The following is a 21,704-nucleotide window of genomic DNA, read 5'->3' on the forward strand; positions in this document are numbered from 1 at the left end:
GAAGCTGGCAAAGCCTGACAGGGGAAGAAGTGAGGCACTATTGTTGTAACTGACACTCCCTTCTTCCTTTTCTATGCCAAGGTGGGAGGCCTTTGAAACTATACAACTTGCCATGCTTCCTCCCCTGGGGGTACAGCCTCCATACCTGTTCGAAATGCACTACAGATTGAGCTCTGTGAGGGTATAGGCTTTCATTTACCCACCCTTGTATTTAGGCATCACACTCGGCATAGCAACTGGCACGTAATCAACGTATTTTTACTAAATGAATGTTATCACCCTAAAAGAAACAGAAGAAAGCAGAAAGGAACCCATCTAGCCCTGTCACATAGAGAATGCTGGACGCAGGTTCTGGTAACTCTGTGAGCAGACTCTGAGTAGTACTTCTGTGGCTACATATTTACATTGCTTTACTCTTTAGCCCATCTCTGAGATCCCCTAATGGCTATAAATGTGATACTGGAAATGAAACACAGAAGAGAAAAGAAGGATAGCAGAAAGATCTAAAGTAAGAAAATTCCGAGAATGGAGTCCAGTCTAAAGAGCACCCCTGCTGACTGAGCTTGCTGACCTGCAAGCCCGTTATGGCCGGTGGTCTGCTAAACTAAAATAGCAACGGCTGATTCCTCTATTAGATGAACAAAAAGAGAGACCATGGAATTTACTGCTTAGAAAAGCTTTTTAAAGATTTCCTGAAAACCTTTGTACAGCATTAAAATTAAAACTAAAAACTCTATTAACATACGAGTCCAAAACATGAAAAGATATTCAACATCTAACATGAAAAAAAGCAAGTTACAAAATATAGATTGTTTTTTTGCTTTCAAAATGTATTATAGAAAATATGGAGGAAGATAATCTGAACTGTTCATACTGTTTCAAGAGTCAGGAGTTAGAATTATGGGGAAGTTCACTCTTTCCACACATTACGGGGTGGATGCACTTTGTACATTATATAGTTCTATAATGTTAGAATTTTCTTTCATAATTAATATGCATTATCTTAGATGTGATCAGAAAAAATAAGAAATGCAAAAATAAAAGGAACCTGAAAAAAAAATGTCTCCTAAAAGTATCTATATCGAAAGAGAGGTCAAAGAAAAATACTATTTAGTAATCTAAAGGAGTGCTTTGAAACCACCTTCTTTGGAACTCTAAGGCCCCTCACGTTCTTTGAGAGCCAGCACAGGGCACGAGGGGAGATGATCTCCAGACATGCCCCTATGCAAACTTCTCAGCTTCAGTATTTTACTTTTATGTTTTAATAATGAAGTTCTGCCGATAATGCGTTTAAAAGCTCATTATCTAACACGGTGTGTCTAAAAAGGTGTAACTATTTCTGAAATGTTCCTCAAAGCACTTTCTGGGGTCTGAGTAAGCTTTCCAGGAAAACAGATGTGTTTTCCCTTGTGTTTTCTGAGCACAAGATTTTAATACCTAGCTTTTTAGTGGAAGGTCTGCTGCATTTATGAGCTGTCTGGATAGAAAGCCGGGTGCTCTACGCATAAGGATCCTCTGTTCAAGAAGGCCAAGGCAGCAGGAAGCCTCTCATACCCCACCATCTGGCCAGCCTCTCTGAATCATGGTCAGCCATCCAGAAGCAGAAGATTCAGGATCACTAGAGACTATTTTCAGATGAATGAGAACTCAAGCCTGAGCAATTAGAAATAGGTCAATGACTTTTTAAAGCAACTTTCTTAAAAGACGATGCTTTTCTTTGCAAAATTCTTTTCTCATCACTGGTCTTTCTTTAAATAGAATATGGTAACTGCCTATAAATCCTTTTTCTTGTTTTTAGAAGTCTTCTGTTACAGAACTCGTAAGTATTTTTGGAGGTTACTTGTATTTCTCTAGCCTTGAATTCTTAAGAGAAAATCTGACTTTAGAAATATAAACGAGAGGCTTCAACATCTGAGCTAAAATAAAATGTCTGTATTCTCTAGAGTTAAAAAATGCTTTTTAGAAATTTTAATTTTTTCATTTGGCTCTTCATTATCTGTAAGAACCAGGGGAAATCTTTCAAATGAAATCCTTTCCCTTGTTTTGTTTACTCTTCCTGACTTTCACAGCAGTATCTTCATCTGGATTCTTATTGGGCCGAAACTAATAAGGCATTTTCTGTGCATTATATCTCTGTGCTTCCTGACTGAGACCAGCAGAACCCATCTGTGAATTTCTGCTTCGGAACCAGCAGGGGGAGCTCACTCACACGGGAATCTGAATCCCTCTGCGCGGGGATGGTGGGAAAAACAACCCAACTTTCTTCAGTAAGACTGGCCCTTTTGCATTATGGATAAACCATCACATGATAAGCAACAGGTTACGGACAATGGTGCTGAGATAAAGAGAAGAGTTCTTGAGAGAATGTATTTAGAGACAGCCCGGCCTCAATGGCAAGGCCACTGTCCCCAAGCAGATGCACACTCTGCCTATACCTGTTTTTCAAGGCTTGGCTTGCTAAGCTGTACAGTCTGAGGTCCAGCGAGTCTGGTCCCTGGAGTAGCTATCACAATGCTGGTGAGCTGGGCCATAGGGAACGTTTTGGCTATGGTTGCAGTCTGCCCATTGACGACACGGACGGGATGGATGGAATTCTGGGAGGTAGGGAGGGTCGTGGGGGTGAACTTGGTCAGCATGACAGGCCTCTGGATAAGTTGAGGAGCTGCAAGCATGGGAGGAGGTGCTGGGGCAATAGGAATGTTATTCTGGGCCACAGGCTTGGGTCGAACCTATGGGGAAAGAGAGAACAATTACTGTATTACTTCAAGAAATTTCATAAGTCTTGTAAGTCTAAAACATTGCCAGGTCTTTTTTAATTTTTTTTTTTTTCAACTTTTTATTTATTTTTGGGACAGAGAGAGACAGAGCACGAACGGGGGAGGGGCAGAGAGAGAGGGAGACACAGAATCAGAAACAGGCTCCAGGCTCTGAGCCATCAGCCCAGAGCCCGACGCAGGGCTCGAACTCACAGACCGCGAGATCGTGACCTGGCTGAAGTCGGACGCTCAACCGACTGCGCCACCCAGGCGCCCCATTGCCAGGTCTTTTATACTATATATGTGAAATGGTATTGAGTACCAATATTTATTAATATTCATTTTGGTGTTATTAGTCCTATACATATCAGGATATATAATCTTATAGAAGACTCATCAGCTCTTAACGGTGTCCAAACGCTACCCTACAACATGGTTCTTCTGGATCCAAACCTTAGCTCCTTCTCCCATACCATGCTGCTTCCTCAGGTTGAGATCAAATGCCTAATCCAGAGACTGGTCTCACCCAGAACTTGTGCCCAGTATGGCAATAATGCGGCCATCGATCTTAATCCACACTCTAAATTTCTTCATGTCCGTGAATTCACTTCAGCCCAGCTCCTCACTCTCTAACTCCCTGTTCTCGGCCACTCCCTCTCTAAGTCACATTTGTGGACTTCCTCTTCCTCTGCCCAATCCTAAACATTAAGTGTTTCTCAGAGTTTTGTTCTGGAACCTCTTTTTTCCCCAATCTTCTCACTCTTCCTGGGGTTTTTCACCCATCCCATGGCTTCAATTGCCATCTGTGTACTGAAGACGTCCATCCACACTTGCATCTCAGGACCAGACATTTCCGAATATACTCAACTTCCTGGCATGTATCTCTACTTGGAAATCTCGTAAGAAATTAAAAATCAGCATGTCTAGGGGTACCTGGCTGGCTCAGTCAGTGGAGCATGAGACTCTTGATCTCAGGGTCGTTAAGTCCTAGCCCCATCCATGTTGGGTGTAGAGATTACTTAAAAATAAAATCTTTCAAAACAACATCAACAACAAAATCAACATGTCTAAAACTCACCTGTTTGTTCCTCTAACCCTCTCTTCCTCCTATTACCATCACCTTGGTAAATGGCTTTCTTGCTAAATACACTTCAGAACCATTCTTGATGCTTCCTACTTCACCTCTACTTCCTAAATCCTTCTCAATTATGGCTACTTCCTAGGTCCTTACTGCCACTTATGTTTGGCTTACTGAAACGGTAACAAAAATTACAATGAAAAACATGAGGTCAGCCTTGCTTGGGTTCAAATCCTGGTTCTTCCCACTTACTAGCCAGGTAGCCTCAGTAACATACCTGATTTAAGCCAGCATTTTTCAAATTTTCTATACAGTGACCCTATGGGCAAAATCCTTTCCCCCAATGCATGAAATTTTGACCTTCAGTTAACGCTCCAGCTCTGTTCCCCTGGGAACCTGATTAAGGGTAAGAATGTCAACTATGTTACCAGGCAACATCGCTTACGGTAAAAATGATCCCTCGCTGCTAAACTGAATCCAAACTGAATCCGAACTGAATCTGAACAGGGAGCATTATAAATAGTTGATGGGACGCTCTGCTTTGGGCTTCATGCAGTGGGGTGACTCTTGTAACCGGGCATGTCCACTGGGAGGACCCTGAAAGCCATGCCTACAGAGTTGTTACAAGACGCACTGGCTCTTGTGAAGCATAAGACTATTGTGCCAGGCTGGCTCTACCACGGTCTTCTTCAGGATCTCATGTCCCCTCATCTCAGCAATCACTAGACGGCTGCAGAGACTGCTACACGGGCTGAAGCAAAATGTCTTGACGCTGTCTTGCTGGTAAGCTCTGGTTTCTGTCTCACATTGTTCCAAGTACACTGGTACCAAGTATGGGCCTGGACAGTCTTGTGAGTCTGAATATTTAGCCGAACTTAAGATGCCCTGGTGGTGTGGGGCGCCTCAGTGGCTCAGTCAGTTGAGTGTCGGGCTCCTGATTTCTCCTCAGGCCACGATTTTGCGGTCGGTGGGTTTGAGCCCTGCATCGGGCTCCGTGCTGACAACGTAGAGCCTGCTTGGGATTCTCTGCCTCCCTCTCTCCACCCCTCCCCCGCGTGCGCATGCTCTCTCTCTCAAAATAAATAAACTTTAAAGAAAAGAAAAAAAGAAGAGCCGGTGGTGGCTGCTGCAGACACACAGATTTCACACTGTAACCAGCACACACATATAGACATATGCCTGTATCTCTACAAAACAAAAACTTCACGAAACATTACATGTGTGCTAGGTACTCTACCATTTCACATTCTGTTTTGCTGATTTTATTTAAAAACTCTGGTTACAATACATTATACTGATTTCACACAGCCTACTAATGGGTCATGACCCACCGTCTGGAAAACATGGGCTAAGCCCTACGTTCCTTGTCTAAAAAAAAGTAATACCTAACTTTCACAAGGCTATTGTGAAGATTAAAATAGATAACCCAAAAAAGTGCCCAACACAGTAGGTGGCACATAGCGGGAGTCTCTAAACATTAGCTGCTATTATTGTTGATGATGTCCTAACTATACCTCTTGCCCACAGTCTTGATCATCTTCAATCCATTCTCCACACAGTGGCAAGAGGGAATTTTCTAAAACAAAGATCTGATCATTTCAAGCATTTGTTTAAAAATGCTTTCATGGATCCCCATTGCTCCTGGGTTTGTCCCAGGGCCTTTTGCCCAAACTCCTACACAGCCTAGAAGGCCACAAGATCTGGCACAATGGACCTCTCCAGCTTCACCTCTTGCCTTAGCCTGAGTCAGCCACATGGCCCACTATGCCTAGCCACACCAAATCTCCTTTGGTTCTTTAAGCTTACACGTATCTCTCCATCCTGGATTTGCATATATGCTCTACCCTCTGCCTGGGACATTTTTGTTCTTCCCCCCAAATTTGGACAGGCTAACTTTACTAGGATTTTAAGTCTTAGACTGAATGCCAACTCTTCCATGAAACTTTCTATAAAACTTAAGAATGAGTTGGGTGTCCCTCCCACATGTGGTCAGACTAAACTGTACTTCCCATAATGGACACTGTAATTGTCTGAACACATGTCCGAAGCTCTCTGAGGACAGAGAACAGTCTATCTTGAAAACTGGCATATCCACAGTGCTTAGTGCCTTTTTTGATATGCAAGGTATTTATTAAGGATCTACCTGATAAATGACTGAAATCACCTTCTCTCACATTAGCAATGCCCATCCCTACCACACAGGCAATTCAGAAATCACTTATGGCCACTGAACACAAATTTCTTTTCTCTTCTCTCTTTGCCTGCCACATGGGGCCTCAGATGGGAACTCCTAGCCTTTCTACCTGGCAAGTCAAGTCCCCTCAAAACCCAGACTGGGGCAATCCTGACACCCTGTAATGAGAATGGTGAGTTCAGTCCGATTATCAGGAGAATATGGGCAAGCAGAGCTGCTTGAGCCCAGGTAGAAAGTTCCCTGTGTAGACCCCTAGTCTAAACCTCTATAGGCAAGGCTTTGTGTTTAAGTATGATGCTTAATGCCATCACCTATCACAGTAAAACTAAATGGTTTCTACGAGTTAGTTTGGCTATTGTTTCCTTCCCTACTCTCTTTGGCATCTAGGGAAAAAAAAAGTAGTAATGATATTCCCTCCCCACTGGTAGGCAGGTTTGGTTAAATTTCCAGTCAGTTAACATTGTAAGGTTTATAATGGTGCTATCTTAAATTTTCCTTTTCTTCTCATCCCTCTGCTACTGCCTTTGGTCATTGCCTAGAAACCCTGGTGATAAAATATGCCTCTTCATGGTACAGAAATCAGCAGGTAGAATCTTCAGCCAAGTCAGATCTGAACACAGCTGAGCTGATAAGCACACTTCAGGCTGCTTAGAAAGGGCCCATGAGGACTTTTGTCTCGGCTAACCCATCACTGGGCCTGTCACTAATTTACTCACCTGTGGAAGAAAGTTTGGACGTGGAGTGAGTCGAGGAGGGGGGATAAACTGTGGTACTTTGATGGGCTGAGGAGGTGTTGCCTGAACCTGCTAAAAAATGGGAAACATAAATAAACCAGAGGACAATAATTGTTCAGTATCAAAGCTTAAGCGTTCTTCAAGTAATTTTAGCATCGCTATTATCTGGGTCAGATAATCCTTTCTAAGAGTTTTCATTGTAGAATTACCCATCTGAATTGACTCGGCCTTGAGAAAACTGTCTTACTCTCTCACCTGCACGCTCCAGCCTACAAAATGAACCAACGGCATCTCATTTTCCTTACCTGCCTCATGTAAAACACAGCAGGCTCAGCAATCTTAGACAATTTCCTTTGACATTCAAGAACTCTTGCATGTACGTATTATAAAAATCAAGACTGGATCCAAAGTAAAATCAAACTTGCTGCCTGGCCAAATGGGCTTCTTCCTAATAGAAGAGCTTTATCTAGCGGTGAATAGCTTTGTTCCTGTAGAGAACTCTCTAACTCTCAGCATTTGGCTGAGATAGCTGGTTGCTTCTCTCAAGATTCCTGGTAAGTGCTGAAGCGTCACTTCACTGCTATCTAGTTTCACTCGTCACTGGTCATCATTCAAAAACCACCAAGAGCTCTTAGCTGGCATTTTAAGAAAGGACTTTTCCAAACCACAATTTGGTTCTATTTACCCCAAGCTTCAGAGAGCATCCGTTTCTAAATGGTTTTACCCTAGACTCTCATCAACAATTTTGGTTCAAGTACTTCTTCTTCAAGGGATCTTTTTTCTGATGGACCTTGGACACGGACATAGTTAATTTTTGGATTTCTCGAATATTTGTAAAGCACCTCAGCTTGCTCTGGGACTTCCTGGGTGCAGCCCATTTCAACTAAACTAAATTTGAGCTAAAGGAATTCAGCAGGGAGTTTTCCCCAAATCGGTAATACAGAACCAGAGAGTGTAAGCATTCGAGTATCACAGGAAGGTTTGCGAACAGGATGGAGAGAGATACATGAAATAGTGTGCATGCTGCTATGAAGGACGTTCCCCCACAAGCCAGGTCATAACTTTGACCTCAGGTAACGCACTGCATGCGTTTTGGTCCTTGGTGTCGAGGACACTTCTACAGCTGTTTGAGCATCCGGCAGGAATGCCATACTCCCTTGTCAGCCCCAAAGGCAAAACTTGGTATGGTTGAATGACGGAGACTAAAAAAATCCAGCAGGGGCATAAAATGGATATACTCTACAAATGCATATCCTGAACCCTCTCATGTGGACACACATGAGTAGCAGCTGCTGGCTTACCAGAGTGACTGTGTTTTTTGCCACAATTTGGACAGCCTCTGCCCCAGGCCCAGTGACCTTACTAGACGTCTGGAGGTTGACCGGTGTGGTCTGCACATCAGTGCTGAGCACAGCCTTCTGACTGTTGATGGCGGTCACCATAGCAATGGTAGGTCTCTGGCCCACAACAGAGGCAGGCATGGTCGCAGTTGCTGCTTTCAAGACGAGAGGTAGTGTCTTTGTGGTAATCATAGAAGCTGTAGTTACAGTCTTCTAGGAGACATGGAGAACAGATATTAGGACACTGAAGTGTGACCCCGCTAAACAATATGCTGCTAATCCCCAGAAGAAAACAATGCAACGATTCTCATGATCAAGTTTCTCACTAGAACATTTCTTATGGGTACGCACAGCACACTTCTTACTATAGGGAAGGATAATCTCTAGTTTGTGCCAGGGTTTTCAAAGTTAGCTTCCAGGTCATAGTAATAACTACAGACAGATATGGGCACAGGATTTTCAACAATGAATGGGGTGGGTTTACAGATAAAGAATATGAGTATACCTATTTAGTCTGGTTTTTTATTCTTTTCTTGCTCTCAATTAATTTAAACTCTGTAGAAGTTGCAAATCAATGAGGTACACACCATCTCTATCTTTAATTGCTACAACCTCATCAATATGAAGAAAGCCATCATATAATTCTGGTTATCTGCCTCCTGTGACACAAAAGCTGGGATGAAAGGACAGTGTCTTTTCATTCGAGTGTCACCCTAGAGAGGAGGAAGGGAAACTCGCGTGAGGATTTGCACAATTGTTGCCTCAGAGGCAGTAAATCCCAAACTCTAGATAGTAAAACCTATTGACCGACTAGTTTTGTAAACACCGGCTCTCGATATCAAAGGGATGTGAGTCACTAACTACCATTTCTTCTCCGGAGGACTGCTGCAGAAGCGATCAAAGATCCAGTGAGATATGACAAGGTGGAAACAAACACCTGCGTTTCAAAAGGGCTTATAGATCAGAGGATGAACAGAGGTGGCGGGGCTGACTGATGCTCCCCGAAGTGCCACTGTGGCTCTGCAGCCGCAGTTTCCAGACTTCTGACTAGAGTAATTAAAGGGGCCAGCTATGAAACAAGAAAACGCAGACAACCTTGCTACGTGGCATACACGCCTCTCTCGTGCCGCTACTCACTCCAGATCCAAACGTTTCAGGGACGTGAAAGTTTATCTGGTCCAATATGCTCGTTCTGATTTTGACACGACTCCACCTTTTTCTTCTTATTCTACACTTGCACTGTCCAATTTGGTAGCTACCGGCCACACATGGCTATTTAAATTCAAATTAAAACAGAATAAAATTAAAACATCAGTTCCTCAGTCACACTGTCTACATTTCAAGTGTTCAAGAGCCACTTGTGGTTAGTGGCTACCAAAGTGGACAGTGAAGATTTCTAACACCGCGGAAAGTTCTACTGGACAGCACTGCTCCAGACCAGTGAAAAGGACCCCGCTGTCCCCGAAAGAGATCTGGACAAATCCCCTTGTGCATTTCTATTTCAGTGACTGTGTCAGAACTTGTGTATTAAGTTGTTTTTTTCTAGGTAACGATTTCTATGTTCTGCCGTAAACACACACGTACGTTATCTTTTAACCTCTTTATTTTCTTTCAATGAAAACAATTAATGACCTCGCCTCATCTAACCCATCGTAGCCTATGAGCAATCCTTATTAATGCTTGTAATTAAAATCACCCAAATCTTTGTTTCCTCTTCTCTAGTCAACAACACAGGCGCATCTCATTGTCCTTGCCACCGCCTCCTCAAAGGTGAAATGGGAGTAAGAGGGGAATGCTGATATTTATCCTGGGAAGTAGTGGGTCATCTGCTAACTATCGAGGATAAAAACCAAACCAAAGCTAAATGCTATATGTCATTAGAAATATTACGGGAGGGGTGCCTGGGTGGCTCAGTTGGTTGGGTGTCAGATTTCAGCTCAGGTCATGATCTCGTGGTTCGTGAGTTCAAGCCCCGCGTCACGCTCTGTGCCGACAGCTCACAGCCTGGAGCCTGCTTTGGATTCCGTGTCTCCCTCTCTCTCTGCCCCTCCTCTGCTCATTCTCTGTCTCTCCCTCTTTCTCAAAAATAAATAAACATTAAAATATTTTTTTAAAAAAGAAGTATTACGGGAGTGTAGCAGGAAGGACTGACTTTACATTGCCAGCTATTTATAATAAGTGTTTTTATTTTTTATTTTTATTTTTTTTATTAAAAAAAATTTTTTTTAATGTTTATTTATTTTTGAGACAGAGAGAGACAGAGCATAACCCGGTGTGATATCAGCCCTACCTTTCAGTTTAAGACATTAAAACACAAAGAACTTTTCAAGCGGTAAGCAAGTCACACAGATGGCATTCCATCTTGTTCCCAGCACAGGTTATGGAAGTAAAAGCTCTAATCAGCAGAACTCACTGACATGGGTTTTAAAAAAATGGTGGTGCATACTGTCGCTGCTTTGAACGAGGTCATGTAATTTTGTTTGAGGCGTCCTTGGTTCACGTAAATTATCACCAATATTTTGAATAATCCTAAAGTGATTATGCTAAAAAACGGAGTAAAACCTCAAACTCACCTGAATTATAATACTTACCATTAACCACAACACTTAAAAAACCCTGAAAGCTAACAAATTTGTTTGTTCGCATCTTAGGTTAGCATTTTATTCTAGTTTATATTTATTTGTAGCCAATTTCACAACATGTATTCTAGCATCTACATAATCCTCTGTATACACAGGCACAAGACCTGGTGCTATATTCACCAATGAAAACTTTCTGAAAAATGTATTTGTGGGGCGCGCCTAGGTGGCTCAGTCAGTTAAACGTCTTACTCTTGATTTCAGCTCAGGTCTTGATCTCACAGCCCCTGAGTTCGAGCCCCACATCGGGCTCTATGCTGGCAGTGCAAGGCCTGCTTGGGATTCTATCTCTCCCTCCACCCCTCTGTCTCTCTCTCTCTCTCAAAATAAATAAATAAACTTAAAAAAAATAAAAATATATTCACTAACTAGTTATTGACACCAGGTATTAACACAGGTATTGCTTAAATCTCTACCCCTGTTCTGGTGCTTACTGTATTCTAAGTACCTGGAAATATAAACACAACTCTTGGGAGTGTTAGAGTTTAGATGACAAAGAGAATCCAGAATTTTGAAATCCAAACCTAACGAAAACCTCTGACCTTTTTGTCAAGAAGAAGAGAAGTCACAGAGAGGAAAGGTGTCCAACAACAAATAAAATTATTTTTCTGGAAGCTGTGGTTAGTGTCTGGCTGGCTGATGCCACCCAATTGTGATCAGCTTCAAGATAAGATAGCAGTTTCCACACGGTTTCACGAAGAGGTTACTTTTGACAAAACCCAAAGTGCACCAACTAGAAGTTAATGCCGAAATACAGGCCAAGAAGCACTAGAAGCAAAATCCTTTTTATTTTATTTTATTTTATTTTTTTACCAAGTTATTATTGTTGTTTACCTGCAGAACATGAGGTACTGACTTAGACAGGCTCTAATGAACAAATGAGAAGTTAGAGGGATTATTACTATGGGCTCTAATGAACTTCCATACCTATTTTAGACTCTTTTCGTTTAATTCTGAGTGGAAGGTAACTGTTGCACACTCAGACGACTGCAAATAGAACCACCCCAACCCCCTTTTTGTCCCTAAGGGTTTATTTTCTATTTGGTTTTTTTAACTGCATGCTTCTTTACATTTGTATTACATCGTTAAAAATGACAGGGTTGTGAGAAGTTGAATAGAAGTTGAAGGGTATACCTGCATTCAACTCTTCCTATTTTTTTTTTCTATTTTCCTTCTTTTTTTTTTTTCTATAGATTGAAAAAATGTCAAAATCTACATACAAGGATGAGCTTGAGTTAACTGAGTAAAGGGACCTGGTCCCCCCACTCCCCATGCCTTGGTCCATGCTAGAATAAAAAACTTTCTCTTCCTAGCATGTCCTCTTTGTCTGCCTTAATTGCTACTTAATAGCCATTCCTTTCTGAACCTAGATATTTAGTATAGGACATAGGCAACCTCCCATTCATTTGTCCTTGAGTTCACGAACCTTTAATGACTCCCTATGACTGCCCCAAACCCCAAAGGTTCTGTCTGCATTGGAGGGCTTCTACAAGCTAGCCTCTTTCTCCCTTTCTCCCTTTCTCTCCCAGAGTCCATGCTGCAGCCACATCAGCCTCCTTGCTGTTCTTCGGGCACGCATTTACTGTTGTGACTCCATGCTTTTGTCCGCACTGTTCTCTACATCTGTGATGCTCTCCCCCTCTGCTCCCTCACTGAAATTGCATTCTTCTGTCCACATCGTGCTCAAATGCCACCTCATTTATGAAGCATCTCTGATCCGTCTAGTTAAAATTACTCTGTCCTGTGGTCTTTTCACAGATCCTCACTGGTATTTTCATTTTATTCTTCTTTGTTAGTGGTTTACATTTTCCTCTCCTCTACACTTTCAAAATTCTCGAAGACAGAGATTCTGTCTTATTTGTGAATCTACCTTCTACATTGCCTAGTACGGTGTTTGCATATAATAGAGACCCAGTAAACATTTACAGAATGAATGAAAATGAAGGTAATAGACTAGATTCTAGGCAGGGACCAGGACCACCAGAATCTAGCACACCGCGAGCATCCAACAAATATTGGCGGTTTACTCTAAAGACAGAAACCAAAAACTTGAGGGTCTTTTGGCTTTTAACATTAAAGGCCTGCATTTAACAAAACAATAATATAAAACAAGCTTAGCTAAATCTATTAAATATATCAGGTCCCCTGGCCCCCTTACCGTCACTCACCATCCCAAAGCAGCACAGAACTGAGATTACTAGGGAAGGGAACAGCTATCGGAAGTATTCCATAAGTATTTCCTCTGATTTGTAGGACAGGGAATGTTACTTGAACAGAAAGTTCCCGGGTTAAGAGAGAAAACTCCCACATACTAGGAAACAATGAATTCTACCACACTCCTTCCATGTAAACACTTTCTGATCAAACTGTATTTTTCCAAGAGAACAAACTAATCAACTCCAACAAAAGTAATCTGATAAGCAGTCCTTCGGAAGAAATACAAATCCTGGCCAGGGGGTTTTAAAAGTGGGTCTGGATGCCTCATTTTCAAATAGCCTTGAAGTGGAGATGATGGTAAAATTTATACTCTAGCTATCTGATTTACAAAGGAATTACTCTTTTTCTTACTTTGGCATTTTCTATAACATTGGCATTTCTTTTTTTGGTATTATAGGGCAGTACAGAAGAGCAATGGATGGACAGACTTTTTCACCGGAACATCTGGGTTCAAATCTTGGCTCTACCACATACACCACCTCTATGACTTTCGGTAATTACTTAATCTCTCTATGCCTTGGTTTTCTTTTCTAAAAAATATCATAATAATAATAATAATAATAATAGCCTTTTTAGGGTTCAGGTAAGGACTGTGTATGTTATTTACGTCAAGCACTCAGGAGAGTGGCAGTAAATAGCAACCTCCACTAAATGTTACTTCTCTTTAATAATCTTTAGTATTTTTAGAAGTAATGTACTCTTCACTTGCAAAATGTTACAGATGAACCAGCCCAATGTCCGTACACAGGGAATAACCGGGTAAACTATCATCTTTTTCTCCACATATAAAGATATAGTGAAGACTTGATACTGGTGGGTGAGAGGTACTCATGCTTAGGCTTCAGAACATCCCAATGTCCTCGAAATCATGTGCAAAAATGAGTGTAGTAGGTGTGAATGTGTATCATTCTGGAGAGAGGACCCACTGCTTTCAATGAAGTCTTAAAGGGGTCATGACCCCTACGAAGCAGGGGCCACTGCTCGACCATCCCACTTTAAAAGGTATGCCCAGGGGTGCCTGGGTGGCTCAGTCAGTTAAGCGTCCGACTTAGCTCAGGTCACGATCTCGCGGTCCGGGAGTTCGAGCCCCGCATCGGGCTCTGTGCTGACTGCTCAGAGCCTGGAGCCTGTTTCAGATTCTGTATCTCCCTCTCTCTCTGACCCTCCCCCGTTCATGCTCTGTCTCTCCCTATCTCAAAAATAAATAAACGTTAAAAAAAAAATTAAAAAAAAAAAAGGTATGCCCACATCACATGTAGGTGTGTGGAGATCAAGCCTGAGTAGTGTTCTTAACCGAACACTGTTCGCAAATAGGTCCCTTTTGCGTAATTTGATTGCCTTTCTATCCTTATAGGCTAGTTTAAATGGCCTTTTCAGTACAAACATCTGCAGGGCTGTACCAAGTTAGAATGCGAGTAAGCCTCCAGTTCTTAGTTCTAGTTTAGACCTACGGCGTCCATTTCAGATTTCCTTCAGATTCATATGCTCATTTTGTTTCTCTGAAGAGTGGAAATGTATCACCCTTCTTCTGAATGTCTTTCTACCTGATTCCAAAGGCGCCGCTCCTGGAATTCCCACATCTCACTGCTAAGAATTCCAGAAAAACCATTCCAGAAGAGGCAGAGTCACACGGACTTTTAGAACAAGTGCAAAAAAAAAAAAAAAAAAAAAAAAAAAACCTTCCAGAAATTCAAAGTAAGACCGTAGTTCTGTTCTAATTCAGAGAAGTGGTTTTCCTCTGCCACTGACTACGCTCCCCCTCTTCTTTAGGCAGGTGGGCAATCACGTGACTCCTGCGCCTTAGTAACACCATTCCCTTCCGCCAATGAATTTCAAGTGATTTTGGCCCCGGTTCATAGTATAAAAAAAAGTAACCAAAGCAACTTCTGTCTAGTCCTAGTGGGGCTCGGTGTTGTCTTACACAGACCCCGGCTCTACATGACCAAGAGGAAATGAGCCCACCACAGGAAGCCCGCGGTACCCCACCCACACTTTTACCTGTGAAGCGGTCAGGTTGGGAGAGGGTGCAGCTGACTGGGCGTGGTGGTGGTGGTACTGCTGTTGTTGCTGTAGCTGCTGCAGTGGTTGCTGCTGTGCTGTCTGTAGTTTGTTTTCCGATTGTGGCAATGGCTGTATTTGGAACTTGTCTGGTTGTTCTTGCTTTACTATCAGGTTCTTCCGCAGCTGTTCAACTACTCTTTTCTACCCAACGAAGACAAAAAGAAACAATATCTATCAGGATACTGTCCTGTCAGCCCTAAAAACGTGCAGCAACTATACGCCTCTGACGTCTTTCTGTAAGCAGCTTAATCTAGAACTTGTTACATCTAAAATTCACAGAGTCGACATACGAGGAACTGATGGCATGAGAAACAGTTTACGTATGGAGGGAAACTGAGCCACACGGATGAGAAGGAAAGATAATGGAGATCACAGAGCAGAGCTCGGATTCCTTGACTGTTATTACCTTGGCATGCTAGTCTGGAAAGGCAATACAGCATAGCACTGAAGACATGACTCTGGAGATACAAATTTGCTTTTGCAAGTTTTGCTACTTACCAGTTCTATGTTCGTCAAGTTACTTAACCTATCTGTGTCTCAATTTCCTGTTCCGTAAAATGTGGTGATAAACAATATCCGTAGGGTTCTTATGAGTACCAAACAAGCTGCTGGGTGTAAAGTACTCACAACTGTGACTGGTACATTGTTGGTCATTTTACTTTTTATATCTGATAAAACAGACACCGGCCATACTCATTTCCGTTATTCAAACAGACATCATGTTTCTATCTCAGTTTCAAACATTAAGCAGACTTTTAAACAGAGAAAACTTGATCCCGGAAATATGCAACACGAACAACAGTCATTCTAAATTACTTAAATGTGTAACGCGTGAGCAGGACCTCTTTGCTGGGATAGGATCTGTGAAAACACACGTTTGTTTAGGCAGAGGAGCAATTTACTTACATGGGATGAAAACCTTAAACCTAAGGTTTTTTTGAATTTTCTAGACCCTGTTCCAACCCCAGAAAAATGCGTATTTGGATACTTTCATTACTCTAATATATTTCAACAGAACGTAGGCTCCATGAAGCAAGGGCATTTTGTTCATAACTATACTCTGGGCTAGGATTATGCGGCTAAGTAAATGTCTCTTCACAGGATGTATAGAGTGACGGGACCAGAGACCAGCAAATGACTCCGAGAACATGTAATATAAAACCAAAACCAAAACCAAAACACAACCATTTGGGGCCAGACTTGGACTGCTTCTCTTGCCCAATGGCTGGAAGGAGGTATAAACAGCACTCCTCACACGGTCAAGTGAGCTCACCAGCTGAGATTTGCTATTTCTGATCAAAGAGACTGCCATTTTCTAATACAGATTATGAATGGAGAAAAATAAGCAAGTGAAGATCTTTAAATAAAGGATTAAGTAAAACCATATGGCCAGGTTGATTTTCAAATTCCTGCTTATGATTCTAACCAATTTCACTGCACATATTCTCCCAAGAATTCAAACTTGTAAGGTTATTTGCTTAACATATTTGAATATTAAAATATTTACAAAATGGATTTTAAAAACTTTAGGTCAGTACAAAATACATCCTTTTTTTTAATGTTTATTTATTATTGAGAGAGAGAGAGCACGTGCGTGCGTGCTTGGCCGCACGCACAAACAGGGGAGAGGCAGAGAGAGAGGCAGACAGAGGATCCTAAGCAGGCCCTGTGTTGTGCTGTCAGCAGAGAGCCTGATGTGGGGGCTTCAAGCTCATGAGCTGGGAGGTCATGACCCAAGCTGAACTTGGGCACTCGACCGACGGAGACACCCAGGAGCCCCAGTACAAAATACATCCTTGAGAGACTTTTTTTTTTTATACTTTTATCACACTTTTTAGACAATGAAAATATCATATAAAGGCCACTTTTGGTGGGGAAAGTCTAAACTTTATACTCTGCTATCACTGCCTCTTTGAGTAGTTAAATATTACAAAGGAAAAAAAAAAAAAGGATGCAGAGTCCAAAGTCTTTGCAGAAGCTGTCTGCAGAATAGAAATGTAAATTAAAAATATCAAATTCTTATAAAAAATTAACCTTCAAGTCTTCAAAATCCTATTTCTCCAGTATAAAAGAGTAATTGAACGGATGCAGTTTAGAAGGAAAAGTGGGATGGTGCTACAGATAATTTTGAGTATCACGTGTAGATCTGCGGTGACTGCCAGAACAGTAAGACACGTAACAATTAAATAATTATTTACAGTTGCCTTCAGTTCCCCTCCCTAACATATAACCAGCATTAAAGAAACACAGTAACCAATAAGCTGAATTGGTAGCAGAACCTCTACAAAACAAGGAAAGGAAAGGGAAAAGGAAAGGAAAGGAAAGGAAAAGAAAGGAAAGCAAAGCAAAGAAAAGAAAAGAAAAAAAAAGAAAAAAAGAGAAGAAAGAAAAAGAAAAAGAAAAAATAGCTTAATTCAGGGGAAGGAGAGAAACCATGAGGAAGTAATATAATACAAATGTGACACCTGCCAAAAAATAAACTTTGAACAAAAACAGCACAGGAAACGAAGTAATTACTATACCAGGCACAAAAGGAAAGGGTATTTTTTCCTCTACGGCCACCCTTGGGAAACACCGTGCACCCTCCTACTTACTGCCTAACTGGGGTAAACCAGAAGCAAGAGACAAAGCCCGGAACCCACTCCCAGTGTTGTGTACAACAGAAGGGAACAGTAGGGGAAAGAACGAGAAAGGGATGCAGGCTAGAGTACTAGGCAGCCATATGGCTAGAACAAGGTGATGACCAATCAGAACCAGAATCACGAAAGTGGGAGTCAGTGAGTCACAGTACATTCACAACTGTTCCTCCCCCAGGGCTTGAAACAAAGCCTGTAGAACCAGTGGGGAGGCATAGGGATCAAAATACTTGCAAACTTAGATTAGTCTTTGAGAGAAGGAAAAGAAAAACAAAAAAACAAAAAACCAGGAAGAGAAGAAAGCCGTGCAGACTGGACACAGGTCAGGTCGTACGAACTGGGCAAAATTTTCTTTGAAAGAAGATTCTGGTATATTTCAGAGTGCCACACAGAAAATGCATTGCTCCTGCACTCCTTGCTATGTTCACATTAGAGGAATACCAAGTGTGGAGTTGTGAATGCCTATGAAATTTTTTAAAAAAAATCAAGGTCTGAGGGAAGCACTGATGCCTTCTGTCACTTAAACATCTATCACCGCATTTTGAAAACCAACAATCTAAAGTTGGGTGAGCTCTAGCAGTGGAGGCAGTCAGGTGTGCAGAAGCCCTGTATACTCTTTTAAGGACTAGCTAATAAAGGGAGAGTTGTCGTGCACTTTAGCTGGCTTCTCTAAGTTCCACAGTCCAGTCTTGTTCTAGAGCTTAGTCCTGCAGTGCTGGCAAACACACCAGTCACTTTAACTCCAGCAGGACCCTGACCTGGAGGAGTACTAGTTCTGGGTGGCAGTGAGGGCATACTGCTACCAAATTTCGTAAATTTTAGCTACATGCTGTACCAAACAAAGTTCTTAAGCATCCTCTCATCTCTACAGAAAAGGAGCCTATACTTTTATTATTATGTGTTTTAAACAAAGAAATCATGACTTCTGATTCGGCAAGGACTTCTGCTGGTCATTAGTGAAGGTTATACAAAATAAACAATTTGGTACTTTCAATGCTATTCACATATAAAGGAGACCTTGAAATGTAGCTAATTATCTTGGAACATTAACCGGAAGCTCTGAAAAAAGGCTAAGTGTCACAAACTGGCCATTTGTCACTGACTAATAAGTTAATGAAAGTTAAAAAGAAAAGGGAGCAGGGAGAGAAGGCAATGAGGAAGGAAAAACTGCAAAGAATGAAGGCAGAAGGGAGGGAGAAAAGTCAGTAACTTATCATCTTCTTTCCTTAATATATTTTCTGTAACAATAGGCCCGTGGGCCCGGTGTCCAGAATGGCTAGGACCGCCCCCTCCAATCAATTCATCTGTCAAGAACTGCTCCATAAACCCAGCATGTAATTCCAAGCCTCAGATTCCCTTGACATTCTCATCACTAGGTTTTATCAAGGCTTGTTCAGGCAGAAGAGTTCACAGAGCCTGTAACACTTCAAGTCACAGTTTCTGAGACAGGTAGTCACGGTGATCAATATTGTGACATTCAGCGATACTATCAACGTGTTCCCACAACAGCAAGACGGATCCCAAAGAAAAATGCAGAAGTCTGTAGGTCCAACTCAACAGAAACTCGGGTTCGTGTTTCAGCTACGTAAGTCAATCATTCCAAGTCCCATGGCACCAGTCAATACAGAAGGGAGATGGAGAAATGGCAGGACAGCCCCCACGCCTCCAATCAAGCCACCACTTTATTTCCATCAAATTGTCACACAGATTTTAGAAAGCTTCTCTCAAAAGGAACTCCAGGTGCAGGGCCCTGCCCTCCATAATTGCATGTCAGTGATCAGTCACTCAACTTGTCTGTGTTCCATTCTGCATTATCTGTTGTATATCAATTATGAGAGGGCCACACCCACTCAGACATCTTACGCAGTACTGCCTTAAAAACGCATCCATTGTCCCCTCCATGAATCAGTCATACAATATGAAAACAGAACCTCCACCCTTCATGTCAGAGACAGAAACTTTTCACAAATACAGAAAGTCAAGAACAAATCTTACCTATCTTCCTACCTAAAATTCAGTGAAAAAATTTTTCAGGTACCAATTGCTCAGGGAACAAGGGTTACTTAATTTTTGTGTATAGAAAAACTAACACGGAGAAACTTACATCTGTTGAAGTCAGAATTTACTCGGACACACACACACACACACACACACACACACACACACACACACGTTTTCTACTGTCTGAAATTCAACCACTGCATTTATTAGTAACGCCAATATACATCAACACTGAAGTCACAGGAAGCAGATTATGCTCTGAAGAACAGTGTATGTGTTACTGACATAAAATTAATGACAAAATCAAATCCAGGGTAAAAAGTGTGTTTAATAAAAGAAAGTAGGAAAAAAAAACCACCCAGAACTCTGAGTGAAGGGTCTACCTACCATTTTATGAACAAGAACACAAGGAAAGGACAATAAACTCCCTTTTCTAATGCACTAAGTGCAATTCAAGGAAAGAATATGCACTGAAGTTATTAGAGGGAATATTCAGGGGAGACACGTAGGACAGATTCTGACAGAGGAGGAGGAGGAATATTGGCAGCAGCAGATATAAAAATATACTCAACTAAAAATAACTGCATTTTATTTGTTTTGTAAGGCACTAGAAAGTTTTCCCCAAACTCTCCGATACTCAGTTTCGGGGTTAAAATTAAACAGTTTCTAACCTATTAAAACACCTTTTAAAAAGGGATATACCCTTTAAGCATACCACCTGTTTGACAGAAGCAGTAGCTACAACCATCTCATCTTATACACCGAACTGTTTATGCTGTCTACTAAAGAGGGTCTGCTTGGTCTTAGAGAGTTGCAAACACTGATACTCATTTTATAGTTCTGCAAAGTGTCACGGAACTAGGAGAGTACAATATACATGAATTAAGAAACAGCAGCTGTTGGAATTACCAGTTTTTTCAATAAAGTTCAAAATTCTCTACATGGATGCTTAACAGATGGTGGAGAGTACACATGTCTTGGTACTGATTAGACTTTGGCTTACTTTTTTAATTAAAAAAAATTCTTTGGGGTTTACTTTTCCTTCAAAACACACACACAGACATTTACATCAGTAGGTTTTTACGTCCTATCTCCAGAGGAGATTAGACCTTTTATTCATATCAATGGGATTTATATTCCATCTCCATAGGGGATTAGACCCTTTATTTGAGAGCCTGATTGAAATGCGGTTTACATTTTTCTTACTTAGTCCATTCGTGCTCCAACAGATAAACTCCACCCCTTCTTATGCGTGACTATAAAAGACGAAGACTGCTGTAGTCAAACTTTGCCTAAATCGAGGGACCCTTCTAAGAACTTGGGAACTGCCTTTATTTGCACCAATAAGAAAAAATGTAGCCGCTGTACTCAAGAGAGATGTGGCCCCCGGAGCACTACAGTTCTCCAATATGTAACACACCCAGATGTGAGGGCAAAATAGTATAAACACAGAGACAGACTAAAAAGAGCCCTGCATGCTGGGAATGGTGGCGGTAAGATAGTTCTCTGCAATAAAAGACGAAGGAAGCCAAAATCAGAACCCATTTGGTTTACATTTAAGTTCTCCATGTTTCTTGAAGCATTAAGCTATACTGTCCTGCCTACTTCGGAAAAATACTGAGGATCAACCGAATTAATGGAAGGGAATGCTTTAGAAAATTATTGAGGGCAATGTGAAAATAAGGGATGTGTAACCAGTGAATAACAGAGTTTGTCTAGTATGAATTTTTAACTCAGAGCCAACAGCTAACTAAATGTGACTTTCTCTTCCAATGCCAATTGTATTTCAATCACTTGATTTTTAACATCTAATCAAATATTTTTGTTTAGTTTTTTAATGACAATCACCCAAAAAAGTACAGGATTAAGAAACAGAATGCTACTTGTCGCCTTTTTATCTCAAAAATGAAACACATTAGGGAATATTTCCCTGTATATTCCCCTGTACAGAAATCTAGGTACCAGCCCAGGTTTCTTATACCTCTACAGCAGTTCAGGGCCATATTCTGAATGCATAAAATAGATGTCCAATTTAAATGCAACCTGAC

At 41.4% G+C, this 21,704-nt stretch overlaps 1 protein-coding gene across 29 annotated transcripts in view; it reads right to left on the bottom strand.

Moving 5' to 3' along the window:
- The window catches only part of PHF21A (PHD finger protein 21A), a 195,739-nt gene that overhangs the window by 38,944 nt on the left and 135,091 nt on the right, over positions 1-21,704 (bottom strand). For 19 of the 29 annotated variants that reach the window (XM_045039193.1, XM_045039189.1, XM_045039194.1 and 16 more), the window contains 4 exons: positions 14,957-15,160; positions 8,064-8,315; positions 6,745-6,834; positions 2,436-2,729 (listed from right to left, as the gene is read on the bottom strand). In XM_045039193.1, the coding sequence (XP_044895128.1) occupies positions 2,436-2,729; positions 6,745-6,834; positions 8,064-8,315; positions 14,957-15,160 (840 nt within the window). Of the gene's footprint in view, positions 1-2,435; positions 2,730-6,744; positions 6,835-8,063; positions 8,316-14,956; positions 15,161-15,425; positions 16,386-21,704 lie in introns of those variants that run through there. The other 10 variants (XM_045039199.1, XM_045039213.1, XM_045039205.1 and 7 more) reach the window with 5 other exon arrangements.

Source organism: Felis catus, chromosome D1 (assembly GCF_018350175.1).
Source record: "Felis catus isolate Fca126 chromosome D1, F.catus_Fca126_mat1.0, whole genome shotgun sequence".
Classification (NCBI taxonomy): domain Eukaryota; kingdom Metazoa; phylum Chordata; class Mammalia; order Carnivora; family Felidae; genus Felis; species Felis catus.